Genomic DNA, 17366 nt, shown 5'->3' on the forward strand with positions numbered 1-17366 from the left:
TCGCCATGACATCGCCTACAAGTGTGATCGGGGATTTCTATTGGAGAAGCAGTTTTAGCCTTTCTTCATACTGTACTGGTTTTGACCGCAGTGTGTTGTGACTGGACCGAAAATATGACACCTATTGGCCAGGCAGACACAGCCAGTTGGCAGAAAGTAGGCCTTAATAGCAGTAGGTCTAAATCGTCTGGACCTATTAAAAGTAAGGACAGACAGTCCTTATTTTTTCATGTGACCATTTTGCCTATGCTAGCTAATGCTAACGTTAGCTATCTAGCTAAAATGGCGCTAGCTAGATAGCTAATTTAACTATAACGTCTAAACATAAAGGGTTGACTAGCTAAGTTAGCTACCTACCAGTAGCAAGCGATCCATAGTCAGGTCACTAACGTTAGCTAGCTACAATAGCTAGTCTAGCTAGGCTAATAGTTAGCTAACACTAGCCAGCTCGAACTGATCGTTAATGTTAGTTATTAAAGGGAGAATCTGGGATTGGTACATCCATTTTTGTATCCATATTTTTAATTAGTGATACTATTAGCTAGCTATTTACTCTTGAAGAATATAACTCATACATGTATCATGAGCTTAACGTTAGTTAAACTGCTTTACCACATTCAAACTCAACATTGTATAAGCATATCTATTCCATTGTTTGTAAACACTGTACTTTTAAACAAACTCTGTTTAGCGTCAAAACATGGTTAACATTTGGATCTAATGGATGGTCAGTCCTGGCATCCGTAGCTCCATCTATGAATTTGAGAGTAGTTACATTTCTTCAGCCCCATCTTTCAGCTGTTTACCAAAAATGTGTCTCATTCACCAGTATTATTATAAGCCTCTCCTGTTCTGTATAATTTTGTCATATCTTTTCTCCTTTGGTTAAAGAAGGTCGAATTTGCAAAATGGCTAGACATGACAAACTGTACACATGGATGCGGTATTCGATGTTGCTGCTTTGTGTGATACTTGTTGTAAGTAGCTAAATGTTGCCTAGCTAGCAAACAAAGCCCAGTTGAACTGTGTGTGTGTTTGAAATGCAAATAATGAACATTCTTCTATAATTGATCATGTAAACTGTTCTTGGTTAGCTATAGAAATATAGTTGCCCTCTCATAAAACCTAGGTTTGTGAATGCATTGCAAAAGTCAAACACACAGAAGAAGACAGCAACTGCTGTTGTTGTCACTGTAATATTAGCTAGCCTGAGAAATCCATCTGGCAAAACATAGAAGAAAAAAAACAGGTCCATAACAACTCAAATGCAATTTCTTAGCTGATGATTTAAAAAACAAATTTAACGAAAGAACACCACCATCCTTCTCTCCCCTCCAGATAAGTGGTTTTGTGCTGCTGGGGCTAGGCGCATGGATTAGATATGGAGCAGCTACGTTTGTGGATGTCCTGGGCCCCTACTCATCTCAGCTCATCTACATCAGCTACATCTGTATTGGTATGGGCTCAGTGCTGTCTTTCACGGGTCTCATCGGCTGCTGTGGGGTTTGGAAAGAGAACCGCTTCTTTATCATGCTGGTGAGAGACAACAGTTGTGCAGTCAATTTCAAGGCACCAAACAATAATTGTCTTACTGTGTTATACTACTGCAGAGTTGTAAATATCCCACTCTTTTCCCCCTGCAAGCTTCAATAAGAGGCAATATTTTTCCTATCTCTGCATTTTTTGTACCCTGTACAGTTTTTCTTCATCGTGACAATGCTGTTTGTTGCTGAAATCATTGGGACTATTTTTGTCTTGATGTACCGGAATCTGGTAAGAATAAATGAACACTCTGGCATCTGTATCATCAAGTAGGCGAACCTATATCATAATTTAGAGCACTGTAAATTATTGATTTATTTGTATGATATAGCCTAGCCAGGCTATGCCTTTCAATAAGCTGTGATGTGTAAATGTGACAGGTTAGATTAGTGGTACGTGATGCAAGCAAGAATTCCCTGATGACTGCCTATATGGGCCCAGCGGCAACTGACCCAATCTCAACAGCATGGAACACAGTCATGGTCAAGGTGAGAAGCTCTAATGGGGAAAGGTCCAAATAGGCTTGGCTTTACTATTTGGTTCCTTTGACCACCAGAGCATCCCAGACAGTAGGTATCACAGCTAATGTGTTTGATGTCTTTATTGGTTTTTCATCTCTTAGTTCAAATGCTGTGGTATTGAGATCTCGACTGTAGATTTCAAGGGCTCTGTGTTCAGTACAACCACGGGTTTGAACTACCCTACGACTTGCTGCGTGAACAAGACCCTTGCAGACTGTGATGGTATCACCATCACTCCAAGTCTGATCCAACCACAGGTAACCTAACCCAGTGCCTCACTGCACTATGTTGTATCAGTCTGTGCTCTAAAGCTGTAAAGCCTTAAGCCAAATGCTTTGTGTGTTTCCCCCAGAGCTGCTTTGGTAAGGTCATCACAGTGATCAGAGAGCAGAGTGTCATCCTGGGATCAGCAGATGGCTGCATACGTATGATGGAGGTATACTATGGAAGAATCTCAATTGGTTATGCTTGACTCCTCGCGTCGTCTCCTCCGCCCTCTCCTCACCTGATGAAAAGATAGCGCCGAAGAACATGGCTGACGTTTTACATTCTCCCAACCAATTGTGCTATTTTGTTAGTTTTTGTTTTGTGTAACTTATTTTTCAACATATTGTGTACATAATGCTGCTTCTACCGTCTCTTATACCGAAAATAACTTCTGGACATCAGAACAGCGATTACTCATTGCGGACTGGAAGAAACTTTTTCCTTTAATGAGTCCGATGAGAAGGATATCCTGCTTTCACTGGAACTGGCCCAGATCCCCGCCTTTTGCGTGAAGAAAAGATGAAGGAAAGGGGGCCGCAGATCGGGCAGCCTTCTGAGAATCCGTAGGCAAGCGAGTAAACTCCCACTGCCATCCGTTCTTCTTGCTAACGTGCAATCGTTGGAAAATAAAACTGATGACCTACGATTAAGATCCAACCAACGGGACATTAAAAACTGTAACATCCTATGTTTCACCGAGATGTTGCTGAATGATGATACGGAATATAGAGCTAGTGGGATTTTCCATGCACCGGCAGAACAGAGACGCTACCTCTGGTAAGACGAGGGGTGGGGGTGTGTGTCTTTGTCAATAACAGCTGGTGCGCGATGTCTAATATTAAAGATGTTTCGAGGTATTGCTCGCCTGAGGTAGAGTACCTTATGATAAGCTGTAGACCACACTATCTACCAAGAGCGTTCTCATCTATATTATTTGCAGCCGTCTATTTACCACCATAGAACGAAGCTGGCACTAAGACCGCACTCAACCAACTCTATAAGGCCATAAGCAAAGAAGAAAATGCTCATCCAGAAGCAGCGCTCCTAGTGGCTGGGTACTTTAATGCAGGCAAACTTAAATCAGTTTTACCAAATTTTTACCAGCATGTCACATGTGCAACCAGAGAAAAAAAATATCCTATTCCACCTTTACAGACCCCGATCTGAACGTCCACGGGTAGCCAGCAGGTTATCCAGCCGGATGGACAGGTCCACAAGCTGGTTGAATGTGAGGGTGGTGTCTCTGCAGGCCAACTCCGGACGGACGTCCCGGAGCAGACTGCAGTGATAATGGTCGATCAGGGCCCTGTCATTTCATCCCGTGCTGGCAGCCAGGGTCCGAAACTCCAGGGCGAACTCCTGGGTGCTCCTCTTCCCCTGCCTCAGATGGTAGAGGCGTTCCCCCGCCGCTCTACCCTCGGGCGGGTGTTCGAAGACTGCCCGGAAACGGCGGGTGAACTCCTCAAACTGGTCCAACGCCGCATCTCCCTCTCTCCACACGGCGTTGGCCCACTCCAGGGCTTTCCCGATGAGGCACTAGACGAGGGCGGACACCCTCTCACGGCCCGAAAGAGCCGGGTGGATGGTTGCCAGGTATAAGTCCAGCTGCAACAGGAACCCCTGGCAGTTCGCAGCCGTCCCATCGTATTCCTGGGGAAAGAAGAGACGAATCCCACAGGAGAAGGAGGGGCGCGTAGTGGAGACCCTGGTTGTGCTGGTGGAGGCGTTGGTAGAACTCCCTGTCTCTCCCAGCGGTCCATTTTATGGACAACGCGGTTCATGGCGGTGCCAAGATGGTGGAGCATTGCTGCATGCTCCCGGACGCGCTCCACCACCCCTATACCCGGGGTACCTGCTCCTGCTGACTCCATAAATGGGTCCGGAATTCTGTAAGGGGTGCGTACTGGCGGCAGAGAAGTCAGGCGCAGGAGAGCAAAAACTGTGTTACAACGGCTCAGTTTAATAATACAAATCACCTTAAACAGAACAATCAATACAATGGGTACAAAACCTCTCGCACACCATAATAACGTGCACAAGCACTTACAAAAAACAATTCCGGGTTAAATACACAACATGTAATGATGGAATTGAAACCAGGTGTGTGGGCAGACAAGACAAAACAAGTGTGAGGTTATTTTCCTGACACCACACTCCGAGGGCCCTCACCTCCTCCCTGTAGGCCGTCTCGTCGTTGTTGGTAATCAAGCCTACCACTGTAGTGTCGTCCGCAAACTTGATGATTGAGTTGGAGGCGTGCATGGCCACGCAGTCGTGGGTGAACAGGGAGTACAGGAGAGGGCTCAGAACGCACCCTTGTGGGGCCCCGGTGTTGAGGATCAGCGGGGTGGAGATGTTGTTACCTACCCTCACCACCTGGGGGCGGCCCGTCAGGAAGTCCAGGACGCAGTTGCACAGGGCGGGGTCGAGACCCAGGGTCTCGAGCTTGATGACGAGTTTGGAGGGTACTATGGTGTTAAATGCTGAGCTGTAGTCGATGAACAGCATTCTCACATAGGTATTCCTCTTGTCCAGATGGGTTAGGGCAGTGTGCAGTGTGGTTGCGATTGCGTCGTCTGTGGACCTATTGGGTCGGTAAGCAAATTGGAGTGGGTCTAGGGTGTCAGGTAGGGTGGAGGTGATATGGTCCTTGACTAGTCTCTCAAAGCACTTCATGATGACGGAAGTGAGTGCTACGGGGCGGTAGTCGTTTAGCTCAGTTACCTTAGCTTTTTTGGGAACAGGAACAATGGTGGTCCTCTTGAAGCATGTGGGAACAGCAGACTGGGATAAGGATTGATTGAATATGTCCTTAAACACACCAGCCAGCTGGTCTGCGCATGCTCTGAGGACGCGGCTGGGAATGCCGTCTGGGCCTGCAGCCTTGCGAGGGTTAACACGTTTAAATGTTTTACTCACCTCGGCTGCAGTGAAGGAGAGCCCGCAGGTTTTGGTAGCGGGCCGTGTCAGTGGCACTGTATTGTCCTCAAAGCGAGCAAAAAAGTTATTTAGCCTGTCTGGGAGCAAGACATCCTGGTCCGCGACGGGGCTGGTTTTCTTTTTGTAATCCGTGATTGACTGTAGACCCTGCCACATACCTCTTGTGTCTGAGCTGTTGAATTGCGACTCTACTTTGTCTCTATACTGGGACTTAGTTTGTTTGATTGCCTTGCGGAGAGAATAGCTACACTGTTTGTATTCGGTCATGTTTCCGGTCACCTTGCCCTGGTTAAAAGCAGTGGTTCGCGCTTTCAGTTTCACGCGAATGCTGCCATCAATCCACGGTTTCTGGTTTGGGAATGTTTTAATCGTTGCTGTGGGTACGACATCGTCAATGCACTTTCTAATGAACTTGCTCACCGAATCAGCGTATTCGTCAATATTGTTGTTGGACGCAATGCGGAACATATCCCAATCCACGTGATCGAAGCAGTCTTGAAGCGTGGAATCAGATTGGTCGGACCAGCGTTGAACAGACCTGAGCGAGGGAGCTTGTTGTTTTAGTTTCTGTTTGTAGGCTGGAAGCAACAAAATGGAGTCGTGGTCAGCTTTTCCGAAAGGAGGGCGGGGGAGGGCCTTATATGCGTCGCGGAAGTTAGTATAACAATGATCCAAGGTTTTACCAGCCCTGGTAGCACAATCGATGTGCTGATAGAATTTAGGGAGTTTTGTTTTCAGATTAGCCTTGTTAAATTCCCCAGCTACGATGAATGCAGCCTCAGGGTGTGTGGTTTCCAGTTTACAAAGAGTCAGATAAAGTTCGTTCAGGGCCATCGATGTGTCTGCTTGGGGGGGAATATATACGGCTGTGGTTATAATCGAAGAGAATTCCCTTGGTAGATAATGCGGTCGACATTTGATTGTGAGGAATTCTAGATCAGGTGAACAGAATGACTTGAGTTCCTGTATGTTGTTATGATCACACCACGTCTCGTTAATCATAAGGCATACACCCCCGCCCCTCTTCTTACCAGAAAGATGTTTGTTTCTGTCGGCGCGATGCGTGAAGAAACCAGCTGGCTGCACCGACTCCGTTAGCGTTATCCTGGTTTTTAAACCCATGGTAAGCGTACATAGAGCCCATTCACTCTCCTCATATTGCTAAAAGGGGTTACAGACTGTCTGTGGAGAATTTGATGAAAAGACTACACTCTTAGAAAAAAAGGTGCTATCTAGAATCTAATCGGGTTCTTTGGCTGTTCCTATAGGAGAACCCTTTGAAGAACCCCTTTTGGTTCGAGGTAGAACCCCTTTGGTTCCAGGTAGAACTCTTTTGGGTTCCATGAAAACCCTTTCCACAGAGGGTTCATCATAGAACCCTTTTGGGTTCTACCTGGAACAAAAAGAGTTATCCTATGGGGACAGCTGAAAAACCCTTTTGGAACCATTTTTTCTAAGAGTGTGTGATTTATGTTATGTCTTTCAGGCAGGTCAGTTGATTGATAAACTGGGCACCAAAGTGGTTCAGAACATTAGGAAGGACTATGGAGGAAATTCAGACGTCACCGCTCTCTGGAATGTAACTATGGATACGGTACTTTACAATATCTTGCCGGCCTGTTTTAATACCTTGGAAATAAGATGTTAGGCCTGCAAATAATGTCTCAAATAACATTATGTCATTTATATTTGCTTGTGTATTAGAAATCTTATTCAGTTTAGTCAACAGAATTGTTCTAATAAGATCTGTCTCTGTGTCCACTCTAGCTAAAGTGCTGTGGATTCTACAACTATACAGACTTCACTGACTCTCCATTTGAAAAATACACCCATCTCTATCCTCAACAGTGCTGCCACAGTGCTGATTTCAGCTCTTGTGATGGTACAAGTGCTGTATGTTAAGTTCATGTTTTAAGTATCCCTATATTTCAGTTATTACGGTGATATCACTGTTATTAGTACGCCTGCGCAGTAGTATAACTGTCGGTGGAACTGGCCTGAGTGTAATGGTGACGATGTACGGTGAAGTAAACCTTGTTCAACTGGAACCTAGTCGTTGTGTCATTTTGAGTTAACACTGTAGTCAGTGCGGATCCAAACTTAGTACGAGCTCTGAACTCATCACCTCAACAAGTTAATCACGCTCCATCCATACTCAAACTCATCAATGGAAGGCCCATTTGAGAATGTAACACACTTTACTGTTGGACACCCAGTGGCCTCACCTGTCTAAATAACTGTATTACATTTGTGTGTCCCCACAGACAATCATCGGCTGCTTCCCAAAGCTTATGCAACTGATTGATGAAAACACTATTGTCATTGTGGCAGTGGCATTGGGAATCGCTGCTCTTGAGGTACTGTTGACTCCTTCCCTCCCTCGGTCTATTTCAAGGTCACATTCTCTTTTGTTTTGAAATACCACAAATGTAAATGTAGATGCTTTGATGCAAATTCAACCAAAATAATGTGATGTTGTGTTCAGTTTCATACAGTGGGCTTTGTTTAAAAGTATAGCATAACCAAAGCATTTATTTACTGTTCCTGTTTCCCTAGATATTGGCGATGGTTGTCTCCATGACTTTGTACTGCATAATAGGCTCAAAGAGTGACTGACTGAAAACCAATGGAGGGAGGGCCATGGAGACATCTGCCTGGATGGCATCTCTGGACCCTCCTTAGGACAACTACAGGGATGGATGCATAAGAATCTCTGAAATCACCAAGGCTGAAGAGAAATCTAAGGAAGCTTTGTGATAAGGATAGGCGCCCCCCCCCACTGAGCCAGATTAAATTAAATCCTCTACGAGATTATTGGATATGGGAAAATGTCTATTTGTATTGAAATCTTTTATTGTATACGTATTTCACCTGAAAATGATGCTGTCTTACATTTAGATTGAAGCAAAACATTGCGTCCTATGTTCATTCCACTTTGCACAGTATCATCAAGGTTTATATTAAAATAACATTATCAATTCACTGTCAGGAAATATATATATGTGCCACTTTTTATAATTTTATTAATTGATTTTCTACAGATGCTACATGCTCTGGAGAATCAATAAAAAGGTTGCAACTTGCAACGTTCTGAAAATAAGTTTAAGTGATTTATTGCATTGTAACTATTGTATAATGGCAATGTTTTTAAATTACGTTTAACTCACGTTTTGGTATCAAAGGCACACATCTTTCCTAGTCCAAGTTCTCTCTAAAATAGTTCAATCTGTGTGGTGTCTATCTGCTGTTGGAAATTCTTTCTTTAGTGTCTTCAGAAAGGAAGCAAAACGGAGATTCACCACAGAACAGAGTTACTAAACCCAGAGGCGCAACATCGCGAGACTTCCGGGAACGCTTGCGAAACAGACAACCGACCAGGCCGGGGTTTGTGGTTTAAAAAGTTAATGAGAGAAGTGAAATATAAAGGCACAACGTAGTTTCGAGGCAATGTCTTAAGTAATTGAACACGTTATTACTCAAACCTCGTGAAAGTGACAAACTAACACGTTTTCATTTTCGTTCAAAAACTTTAAGGAGTGCATTTGATTTTGACGGCCTTGACATGTGCAGTTTGGCGCGAGACGACCGTTAGAGCCGATGACGTTTTCTATGCATGAGTTTAGCTAGCAACGTCGCCATGACATCGCCTACAAGTGTGATCGGGGATTTCTATTGGAGAAGCAGTTTTAGCCTTTCTTCATACTGTACTGGTTTTGACCGCAGTGTGTTGTGACTGGACCGAAAATATGACACCTGTTGGCCAGGCAGACACAGCCAGTTGGCAGCAAGTAGGCCTTAATAGCAGTAGGTCTAAATCGTCTGGACCTATTAAAAGTAAGGACAGACGGTCCTTATTTTTTCATGTGACCATTTTGCCTATGCTAGCTAATGCTAACGTTAGCTATCTAGCTAAAATGGCGCTAGCTAGATAGCTAATTTAACTATAACGTCTAAACATAAAGGGTTGACTAGCTAAGTTAGCTACCTACCAGTAACAAGCGATCCATAGTCAGGTCACTAACGTTAGCTAGCTACAATAGCTAGTCTAGCTAGGCTAATAGTTAGCGAACACTAGCCAGCTCGAACTGATCGTTAATGTTAGTTATTAAAGGGAGAATCTGGGATTGGTACATCCATTTTTGTATCCATATTTTTAATTAGTGATACTATTAGCTAGCTATTTACTCTTGAAGAATATAACTCATACATGTATCATGAGCTTAACGTTAGTTAAACTGCTTTACCACATTCAAACTCAACATTGTATAAGCATATCTATTCCATTGTTTGTAAACACTGTACTTTTAAACAAACTCTGTATAGCTTCAAAACATGGTTAACATTTGGATCTAATGGATGGTCAGTCCTGGCATTCATAGCTCCATCTATGAATTTGAGAGTAGTTACATTTCTTCAGCCCCATCTTTCAGCTGTTTACCAAAAATGTGTCTCATTCACCAATATTATTATAAGCCTATCCTGTTCTGTATAATTTTGTCATATCTTTTCTCCTTTGGTTAAAGAAGGTCGAATTTGCAAAATGGCTAGACATGACAAACTGTACACATGGATGCGGTATTCGATGTTGCTGCTTTGTGTGATACTTGTTGTAAGTAGCTAAATGTTGCCGAGCTAGCAAACAAAGCCCAGTTGAACTGTGTCTGTGTTTGAAATGCAAATAATGAACATTCTTCTATAATTGATCATGTAAACTGTTCTTGGCTAGCTATAGAAATAAGTTGCCCTCTCATAAAGCCTAGGTTTGTGAATGCATTGCAAAAGTCAAACACACAGAAGAAGACAGCAACTGCTGTTGTTGTCACTGTAATATTAGCTAGCCTGAGAAATCCATCTGGCAAAACATAGAAGAAAAAAACAGGTCCATAACAACTCAAATGCAATTTCTTAGCTGATGATTTAAAAAACAAATTTAACGAAAGAACACCACCATCCTTCTCTCCCCTCCAGATAAGTGGTTTTGTGCTGCTGGGGCTAGGCGCATGGATTAGATATGGAGCAGCTACGTTTGTGGATGTCCTGGGCCCCTACTCATCTCAGCTCATCTACATCAGCTACATCTGTATTGGTATGGGCTCAGTGCTGTCTTTCACGGGTCTCATCGGCTGCTGTGGGGTTTGGAAAGAGAACCGCTTCTTTATCATGCTGGTGAGAGAAAACAGTTGTGCAGTCAATTTCAAGGCACCAAACAATAATTGTCTTACTGTATTATACTACTGCAGAGTTGTAAATATCCCACTCTTTCCCCCCTGCAAGCTTCAATAAGAGGCAATAGTTTTCCTATCTCTGCATTTTTTGTACCCTGTACAGTTTTTCTTCATCGTGACAATGCTGTTTGTTGCTGAAATCATTGGGACTATTTTTGTCTTGACGTACCGGAATCTGGTAAGAATAAATGAACACTCTGGCATCTGTATCATCAAGTAGGCGAACCTATGTCATAATTTAGAGCACTGTAAATTATTGATTTATTTGTATGATATAGCCTAGCCAGGCTATGCCTTTCAATAAGCTGTGATGTGTAAATGTGACAGGTTAGATTAGTGGTACGTGATGCAAGCAAGAATTCCCTGATGACTGCCTATATGGGCCCAGCGGCAACTGACCCAATCTCAACAGCATGGAACACAGTCATGGTCAAGGTGAGAAGCTCTAATGGGGAAAGGTCCAAATAGGCTTGGCTTTACTATTTGGTTCCTTTGACCACCAGAGCATCCCAGACAGTAGTTATCACAGCTAATGTCTTTGATGTCTGTTTTTCATCTCTTAGTTCAAATGCTGTGGTTTTGAGAACTCGACTGTAGATTTCAAGGGCTCTGTGTTCAGTACAACCACGGGTTTGAACTACCCTAAGACTTGCTGCGTGAACAAGACCCTTGCAGACTGACGGTATCACCATCACTCCAAGTCTGATCCAACCACAGGTAACCTATCCCAGTGCCTCACTGCACTATGTTGTATGAGTCTGTGCTCTAAAGCTGGAAAGCCTTAAGCCAAATGCCCCCTGTGTGTTTCCCCCAGAGCTGCTTTGGTAAGGTCATCACAGTGATCAGAGAGCAGAGTGTCATCCTGGAATCAGCAGCTGGCTGCATACGTATGATGGAGGTATACTATGGGAGAATCTCAATTGGTTTTGCTTGACTCCTCGCGTCGTCTCCTCCGTCCTCTCCTCACCTGATGAAAAGATAGCGCCGAAGAACATGCCTGACGTTTTACATTCTCCCAACCAATTGTGCTATTTTGTTAGTTTTTGTTTTGTGTAACTTATTTTTCAACTTATTGTGTACATAATGCTGCTTCTACCGTCTCTTATACCGAAAATAACTTCTGGACATCAGAACAGCGATTACTCATTGCGGACTGGAGGAAACTTTTTCCTTTAAGGAGTCCGATGAGAAGGATATCCTGCTTTCACTGGAACTGGCCCAGATCCCCACCTTTTGCGTGAAGAAAAGATGAAGGAAAAGGGGCCGCAGATCGGGCAGCCTTCTAAGAATCCGTAGGCGAGCGAGTAAACTCCCACTGCCATCTGTTCTTCTTGCTAACATGCAATCATTGGAAAATAAAACTGATGACCTACGATTAAGATCCAACCAACGGAAACATTAAAAACTGTAACATCTTATGTTTCACCGAGATGTGGCTGAATGATGATACGGAATATAGAGCTAGTGGGATTTTCCATGCACCGGCAGAACAGAGACGCTACCTCTGGTAAGACGAGGGGTGGGGGTGTGTGTCTTTGTCAATAACAGCGGGTGCGCGATGTCTAATATTAAAGATGTTTCGAGGTATTGCTAGCCTGAGGTAGAGTACCTTATGATAAGCTGTAGACCACACTATCTACCAAAAGAGTTCTCATCTATATTATTTGCAGCCGTCTATTTACCACCACAGAACGAAGCTGGCACTAAGACCACACTCAACCAACTCTATAAGGCCATAAGCAAAGAAGAAAATGCTCACCCAGAAGCGGCGCTCCTAGTGGCTGGGGACTTTAATGCAGGCAAACTTAAATCAGTTTTACCAAATTTTTACCAGCATGTCACATGTGCAACCAGAGAAGAAGAAAAATCCTATTCCACCTTTACAGACCCCGATCTGAACGTCCGCGGGTAGCCAGCAGGTTATCCAGCCGGATGGACAGGTCCACAAGCTGGTTGAATGTGAGGGTGGTGTCTCTGCAGGCCAACTCCCGACGGACGTCCCGGAGCAGACTGCAGTGATAATGGTCGATCAGGGCCCTGTCATTTCATCCCGTGCTGGCAGCCAGGGTCCGAAACTCCAGGGCGAACTCCTGGGTGCTCCTCTTGCCCTGCCTCAGATGGAAGAGGCGTTCCCCCGCCGCTCTACCCTCGGGTGGGTGTTCGAAGACTGCCCGGAAACGGCGGGTGAACTCCTCAAACTGGTCCAACGCCGCATCTCCCTCTCTCCACACGGCGTTGGCCCACTCCAGGGCTTTCCCGATGAGGCACTAGACGAGGGCGGACACCCTCTCACGGCCCGAAAGAGCCGGGTGGATGGTTGCCAGGTATAAGTCCAGCTGCAACAGGAACCCCTGACAGTTCGCAGCCGTCCCATCGTATTCCTAGGGAAAGAAGAGACGAATCCCACAGGAGAAGGAGGGGCGCGTAGTGGAGACCCTGGTTGTGCTGGTGGAGGCGTTGGTAGAACTCCCTGTCTCTCCCAGCGGTCCATTTTATGGACAACGCGGTTCATGGCGGTGCCAAGATGGTGGAGCATTGCTGCATGCTCCCGGACGCGCTCCACCACCCCTATACCCGGGGTACCTGCTCCTGCTGACTCCATAAATGGGTCCGGAATTCTGTAAGGGGTGCGTACTGGCGGCAGAGAAGTCAGGCGCAGGAGAGCAAAAACTGTGTTACAACGGCTCAGTTTAATAATACAAATCACCTTAAACAGAACAATCAATACAATGGGTACAAAACCTCTCGCACACCATAATAACGTGCACAAGCACTTACAAAAAACAAAAAAAAAAACGGGTTAAATACACAACATGTAATGATGGAATTGAAACCAGGTGTGTGGGCAGACAAGACAAAACAAGTGTGAGGTTATTTTCCTGACACCACACTCCGAGGGCCCTCACCTCCTCCCTGTAGGCCGTCTCGTCGTTGTTGGTAATCAAGCCTACCACTGTAGTGCCGTCCGCAAACTTGATGATTGAGTTGGAGGCGTGCATGGCCACGCAGTCGTGGGTGAACAGGGAGTACAGGAGAGGGCTCAGAACGCACCCTTGTGGGGCCCCGGTGTTGAGGATCAGCGGGGTGGAGATGTTGTTACCTACCCTCACCACCTGGGGGCGGCCCATCAGGAAGTCCAGGACGCAGTTGCACAGGGCGGGGTCGAGACCCAGGGTCTCGAGCTTGATGGCGAGTTTGGAGGGTACTATGGTGTTAAATGCTGAGCTGTAGTCGATGAACAGCATTCTCACATAGGTATTCCTCTTGTCCAGATGGGTTAGGGCAGTGTGCAGTGTGGTTGCGATTGCGTCGTCTGTGGACCTATTGGGTCGGTAAGCAAATTGGAGTGGGTCTAGGGTGTCAGGTAGGGTGGAGGTGATATGGTCCTTGACTAGTCTCTCAAAGCACTTCATGATGACGGAAGTGAGTGCTACGGGGCAGTAGTCATTTAGCTCAGTTACCTTAGCTTTCTTGGGAACAGGAACAATGGTGGCCCTCTTGAAGCATGTGGGAACAGCAGACTGGGATAAGGATTGATTGAATATGTCCTTAAACACACCAGCCAGCTGGTCTGCGCATGCTCTGAGGACGCGGCTGGGAATGCCGTCTGGGCCTGCAGCCTTGCGAGGGTTAACACGTTTAAATGTTTTACTCACCTCGGCTGCAGTGAAGGAGAGCCCGCAGGTTTTGGTAGCGGGCCGTGTCAGTGGCACTGTATTGTCCTCAAAGCGAGCAAAAAAGTTATTTAGCCTGTCTGGGAGCAAGACATCCTGGTCCGCGACGGGGCTGGTTTTCTTTTTGTAATCCGTGATTGACTGTAGACCCTGCCACATACCTCTTGTGTCTCAGCTGTTGAATTGCGACTCTACTTTGTCTCTATACTGGGACTTAGCTTGTTTGATTGCCTTGCGGAGAGAATAGCTACACTGTTTGTATTCGGGCATGTTTCCGGTCACCTTGCCCTTGTTGAAAGCAGTGGTTCGCACTTTCAGTTTCACGCGAATGCTGCCTTCAATCCACGGTTTCTGGTTTGGGAATGTTTTAATCGTTGCTGTGGGTACGACATCGTCAATGCACTTTCTAATGAACTTGCTCACCGAATCAGCGTATTCGTCAATATTGTTGTTGGACGCAATGCGGAACATATCCCAATCCACGTGATCGAAGCAGTCTTGAAGCGTGGAATCAGATTGGTCGGATCAGCGTTGAACAGACCTGAGCGAGGGAGCTTGTTGTTTTAGTTTCTGTTTGTAGGCTGGAAGCAACAAAATGGAGTCGTGGTCAGCTTTTCCGAAAGGAGGGTGGGGGAGGGCCTTATATGCGTTGCGGAAGTTAGTATAACAATGATCCAAGGTTTTACCAGCCCTGGTAGCACAATCGATATGCTGATAGAATTTAGGGAGTTTTGTTTTCAGATTAGCCTTGTTAAATTCCCCAGCTACGATGAATGCAGCCTCAGGGTGTGTGGTTTCCAGTTTACAAAGAGTCAGATAAAGTTAGTTCAGGGCCATCGATGTGTCTGCTTGGGGGGGAATTATATACGGCTGTGATTATAATCGAAGAGAATTCCCTTGGTAGATAATGCGGTCGACATTTGATTGTGAGGAATTCTAGATCAGGTGAACAGAATGACTTGAGTTCCTGTATGTTGTTATGATCACACCACGTCTCGTTAATCATAAGGCATACACCCCCGCCCCTCTTCTTACCAGAAAGATGTTTGTTTCTGTCGGCGCGATGCGTGAAGAAACCAGCTGGCTGCACCGACTCCGTTAGCGTTATCCTGGTGTTTAAACCCATGGTAAGCGTACATAGAGCCCATTCACTCTCCTCATATTGCTAAAAGGGGTTACAGACTGTCTGTGGAGAATTTGATGAAAAGACTACACTCTTAGAAAAAAAGGTGCTATCTAGAATCTAATCGGGTTCTTTGGCTGTTCCTATAGGAGAACCCTTTGAAGAACCCCTTTTGGTTCGAGGTAGAACCCCTTTGGTTCCAGGTAGAACTCTTTTGGGTTCCATGAAAACCCTTTCCACAGAGGGTTCAACATAGAACCCTTTTGGGTTCTACCTGGAACAAAAAGAGTTCTCCTATGGGGACAGCTGAAAAACCCTTTTGGAACCGTTTTTTCTAAGAGTGTGTGATTTGTGTTATGTCTTTCAGGCAGGTCAGTTGATTGAGAAACTGGGCACCAAAGTGGTTCAGAACATTAGGAAGGACTATGGAGAAAATTCAGACGTCACCGCTCTCTGGAATGTTACTATGGATACGGTACTTTACAATATCTTGCCGGCCTGTTTTAATACCTTGGAAATAAGATGTTAGGCCTGCAAATAATGTCTCAAATAACATTATGTCATATATATTTGCTTGTGTATTAGAAATCTTATTCAGTTTAGTCAACAGAATTGTTCTAATAAGATCTGTCTCTGTGTCCACTCTAGCTAAAGTGCTGTGGATTCTACAACTATACAGACTTCACTGACTCTCCATTTGAAAAATACACCCATCTCAACAGTGCTGCCACAGTGCTGATTTCAGCTCTTGTGATGGTACAAGTGCTGTATGTTAAGTTCATGTTTTAAGTATCCCTATATTTCAGTTATTACGGTGATATCACTGTTATTAGTACGCCTGCGCAGTAGTATAACTGTCGGTGGAACTGGCCTGAGTGTAATGGTGACGATGTACGGTGAAGTAAACCTTGTTCAACTGGAACCTAGTCGTCGTGTCATTTTGAGTTAACACTGTAGTCAGTGCGGATCCAAACTTAGTACGAGCTCTGAACTCATCACCTCAACAAGTTAATCACACTACATCCATACTCGAACTCATCAATGGAAGGCCCATTTGAGAATGTAACACACTTTACTGTTGGACACCCAGTGGCCTCACCTGTCTAAATAACTGTATTACATTTGTGTGTCCCCACAGACAATCATCGGCTGCTTCCCAAAGCTTATGCAACTGATTGATGAAAACACTATTGTCATTGTGGCAGTGGCATTGGGAATCGCTGCTCTTGAGGTACTGTTGACTCCTTCCCTCCCTCGGTCTATTTCAAGGTCACATTCCCTTTAGTTTTGAAATACCACAAATGTAAATGTAGATGCTTTGATGCAAATTCAACCAAAATAATGTGATGTTGTGTTCAGATTCGTACAGTGGGCTTTGTTTAAAAGTATAGCATAACCAAAGCATTTATTTACTGTTCCTGTTTCCCTAGACATTGGCGATGGTTGTCTCCATGACTTTGTACTGCATAATAGGCTCAAAGAGTGACTGACTGAAAACCAATGGAGGGAGGGCCATAGAGACATCTGTCTGGATGGCATCTCTGGACCCTCCTTAGGACAACTACAGGGATGGATGCATAAGAATCTCTGAAATCACCAAGGCTGAAGAGAAATCTAAGGAAGCTTTGTGATAAGGATAGGCGCCCCACCACTGAGCCAGATTAAATTAAATCCTGTACGAGATTATTGGATATGGGAAAATGTCTATTTGTATTGAAATCTTTTATTGTATACGTATTTCACCTGAAAATGATGCTGTCTTACATTTAGATTGAAGCAATACATTGCGTCCTATGTTCATTCCACTCTGCACAGTATCATCAAGGTTTATATTAAAATAACATTATCAATTCACTGTCAGGAAATATATATATGTGCCACTTTTTATAATTTTATTAATTGATTTTCTACAGATGCTACATGCTCTGGAGAATGAATAAAAAGGTTGCAACTTGTAACGTTCTGAAAATAAGTTTAAGTGATTTATTGCATTGTAACTATTGTATAATGGCAATGTTTTTAAATTACGTTTAACTCACGTTTTGGTATCAAAGGCACACATCTTTCCTAGTCC

At 44.6% G+C, this 17366-nt stretch overlaps 1 protein-coding gene and 2 pseudogenes across 1 annotated transcript; all 3 read left to right on the plus strand.

Moving 5' to 3' along the window:
- Positions 1-6501: 6501 nt before the first annotated feature.
- Positions 6502-8037, plus strand: LOC129833379 (tetraspanin-1-like). Its single transcript, XM_055897936.1, has 4 exons — positions 6502-6864; positions 7038-7163; positions 7535-7627; positions 7827-8037. The coding sequence occupies exons 1-4, from the start codon at positions 6856-6858 to the stop codon at positions 7884-7886; spliced, it is 288 nt and encodes a 95-aa protein (XP_055753911.1). The 5' UTR covers positions 6502-6855; the 3' UTR covers positions 7887-8037.
- A 714-nt stretch (positions 8038-8751) lies between these two features.
- LOC129833926 (tetraspanin-16-like) lies at positions 8752-12514 on the plus strand (annotated as a pseudogene).
- A 2-nt stretch (positions 12515-12516) lies between these two features.
- LOC129833927 (tetraspanin-1-like) lies at positions 12517-17238 on the plus strand (annotated as a pseudogene).
- The last annotated feature ends 128 nt before the right edge of the window (positions 17239-17366 follow it).

Source organism: Salvelinus fontinalis, chromosome 34 (genome assembly GCF_029448725.1).
Source record: "Salvelinus fontinalis isolate EN_2023a chromosome 34, ASM2944872v1, whole genome shotgun sequence".
Lineage (NCBI taxonomy): Eukaryota > Metazoa > Chordata > Actinopteri > Salmoniformes > Salmonidae > Salvelinus > Salvelinus fontinalis.